At 63.7% G+C, this 2,518-nt stretch overlaps 1 protein-coding gene across 1 annotated transcript; it reads left to right on the top strand.

Annotated features, from left to right (window-relative positions):
• Positions 1 to 415: 415 nt before the first annotated feature.
• On the top strand, positions 416 to 2,484 carry MNEG_16194 (hypothetical protein; the record flags this gene model as incomplete). Its single annotated transcript, XM_014035335.1, has 5 exons — positions 416 to 470; positions 713 to 813; positions 1,185 to 1,250; positions 1,649 to 1,776; positions 2,345 to 2,484. Coding segments are annotated over 5 exons (490 nt in total), but the record flags the coding sequence as incomplete, so codon positions are not given.
• Positions 2,485 to 2,518: the final 34 nt, after the last annotated feature.

Genomic DNA, 2,518 nt, shown 5'->3' on the forward strand with positions numbered 1-2,518 from the left:
GTGTGGGACGGGGGGGGGCGGGCGGGATTGAACCGGCGGCGGCTGGCTGGGTTGCGTCGACCCCGTTGGGGATTTGGCGGGCTTGGTCTGAGGGTCGGGGTCTGCAGGGCACAGGGCAGGGGAGGCGAGCTGCTGCGGCTGGGGCGGCTGCACCGCCTCGGGCGTGAGTGCTGCAAGGGGACGCCGGCTGCGCACAGGTCGCGTGTTGCCGCTTGTCGGCGCTCGTCATAGCAGCGTACGAGCGGCCTCACTTCCATTGCTGTCCGCCCTCCGCCCGCCACGTGTTGAGGCGTTGGATCCCACCCAGCCAACGACGACGGCATCTGCGCTGCAGCCCCCAAACGTGCCGTCTGTCGTTTCATAATTTCAAATTGCCCGCCAGGTGTGGTCCCAGGAGTCGTCCCGAGAGGAGTTCATGCAGCTGCCATTCCGCGCGGTGCGCAGCCTGCTGGCTTCAAAGGATACGTCAGGTGCGGGTCGCGGCCGCACGCACGCGCGCGCGTGCGTGTGCGTGTGCATGTGCGCGTGTGTGTGTGTGTGTATGTGTGTATTCGCTGGTGAACGGCGAGCATGTCAGCGAACGCACGCGTGTATGTGTTGTGTTGCGGGGGAAAGTGGGAGCAATCGTCCCACCATGAAGCTGCACAACGCACGACGTCACCGTCCTCCGCAACCCCCCTCCCCATGCTTGGATGATGTCATCCCGCGTCAGCCCACAACGAGAACACGGTGGTGGTGGCGCTGGCGGGCTGGTTAGAGCTGGGGGTGGGGCGCCGTGCCACTGTGGACCAGCGGCGGCAGCTCGTGGAGCTGGTGGGTTGTATTTTGAGTTGCTTTGCTGCATCAAGCTGGTTTGCTACACCAAGCTAACAGAGATGACGATTGCGATGCCTGGGGCGGCAGACCGGATGGTGGCGTCGAGTCTATTTTTGAGCAAGGAGCTTGGGTTGTGACAGGGCGCGGTTGGGCGAGAGCCAGAAGCCAAGGGGCGCGCCGCACGGCCAACGTGCGACATGGGGGCTGCGGCGAGATTGTCCCCAAACCTTCGAGCCCCGCGCGCTTGGCACGCTCTCAGGACGACTCTTCCCCCCGGCACAGCCTGGCCGAGCCCCCGCCCCCTCGCACGTGCGCCTCCCCACGACCCCACCCGTCTTCCAACTCCAAACCACAACGGCCTCAAACAGGTCCGCCTGCCGTTTTTGACCAGCAGCTTCATAGGCGACATCCTGCATGGCCTGCCCTGGATGAGGGTGAGTTACTTTTGTTTTCAAAGCTTTGGGGTGCATCGGGCAATGTGATGCGGTTGTGTGTGTGTGTGTGTGTGTGTGTGTGTGTGTGTGTGTGTCTGCGCGCACACGCGCACACGTGTGTGTGTGTGTGTGTGTGTTTGCGCCTGCGTGTGCACGTGCGTGCATGCGTGGGTGTGCGTGTGTTTGTGTGTGTGTGTGTGTGTGTGTGTGACGAGTTGCATATCGGCATCTTTTTGGGGGAGTTGTGGGGGACGGCCGTGCTGAGGCTGGCGTGGTGGCACGTTGCTGACGCGCGACCCGGCCACATCCAGGGCAGAGCACCCACGCAGTTTTCACCTGCCCGCAAACCCCTCACTGATGGCCTCCCACGAACCCACCCCACCCACTCCCAACCCCAGGAGGTGCTCAACCAGAGCACCCTCCTGGCCGCCTTCCAGTTCGCAGTCGCCAGCGAGGCGACGCGCGCGCGGCTGGTGGCGGAGTTCGCCTCGCACCCCGCCTCACCCCCAAGCATGCGCTACTTCAGGTGCGCGCGGCGCGCGCGCGTGCGCGTGCGCGCATGTTTGTGTGCAAGTGAGTGTGTGGTTGTGTGTTCATGTTCATGCGTGTGTGCACGCGTGTGTGCGTGTGTGTGTGTGTGTGTGTTTCCGAGGTGCATGTATGTATGTGTTATGCGCACGTGTGTGTATGTGTTGTTCGTTGGTGTGCGCTTGTGTGTTCATATGTACAGTAGCGGTATGCGTGTATCTGTGTCTGAGTGCGTGTGTGTGTGTGTGTGTGTGTGTGTGTGTGTGTGTGTGTGTGTGTGTGTTTGTGTATTTGTTGATGGGCTGGGGTGTGTACTTGTTTGAGCAACCGCGCAGGAGCCTGCGCGCCCCTCGGCGTGTCCTCTTGTTGGGGTTTGCCACGCCGCCCAAGACTCCCGGCACGCGCCCTCGAAGCCAGCCCGGCACCCCGACAACCGCCTGCCAACCCGCAGTCGCGCACCCCCCGTCTCAAACCGTCGATTCCTGTGCTGCCGCCCTCCACCCGCAAACCTCTTCCCTCTCACCTTCGTTTCCGACCCCTCGTCGGTGCGCCTGCGCTCGTCTCAGGGCGCCGCGCCCGGCCAGCGCCGTGGGCAAGCTCGTGTTTGACTGGAGTGTGGAGCTCGCGCACATAAAGCGCATGGTGGCAGACGCCCGGCTGTGGAACAGGGTGGTGGAGGCGCAGTCGCCGCTGCATTACTTTGCAGGTGGGGGGGGGGGGCTGCTGTTGCTGGCTTGGGG

The sequence above is a fragment of the Monoraphidium neglectum genome (genome assembly GCF_000611645.1).
Source record: "Monoraphidium neglectum strain SAG 48.87 unplaced genomic scaffold scaffold06095, whole genome shotgun sequence".
Lineage (NCBI taxonomy): Eukaryota > Viridiplantae > Chlorophyta > Chlorophyceae > Sphaeropleales > Selenastraceae > Monoraphidium > Monoraphidium neglectum.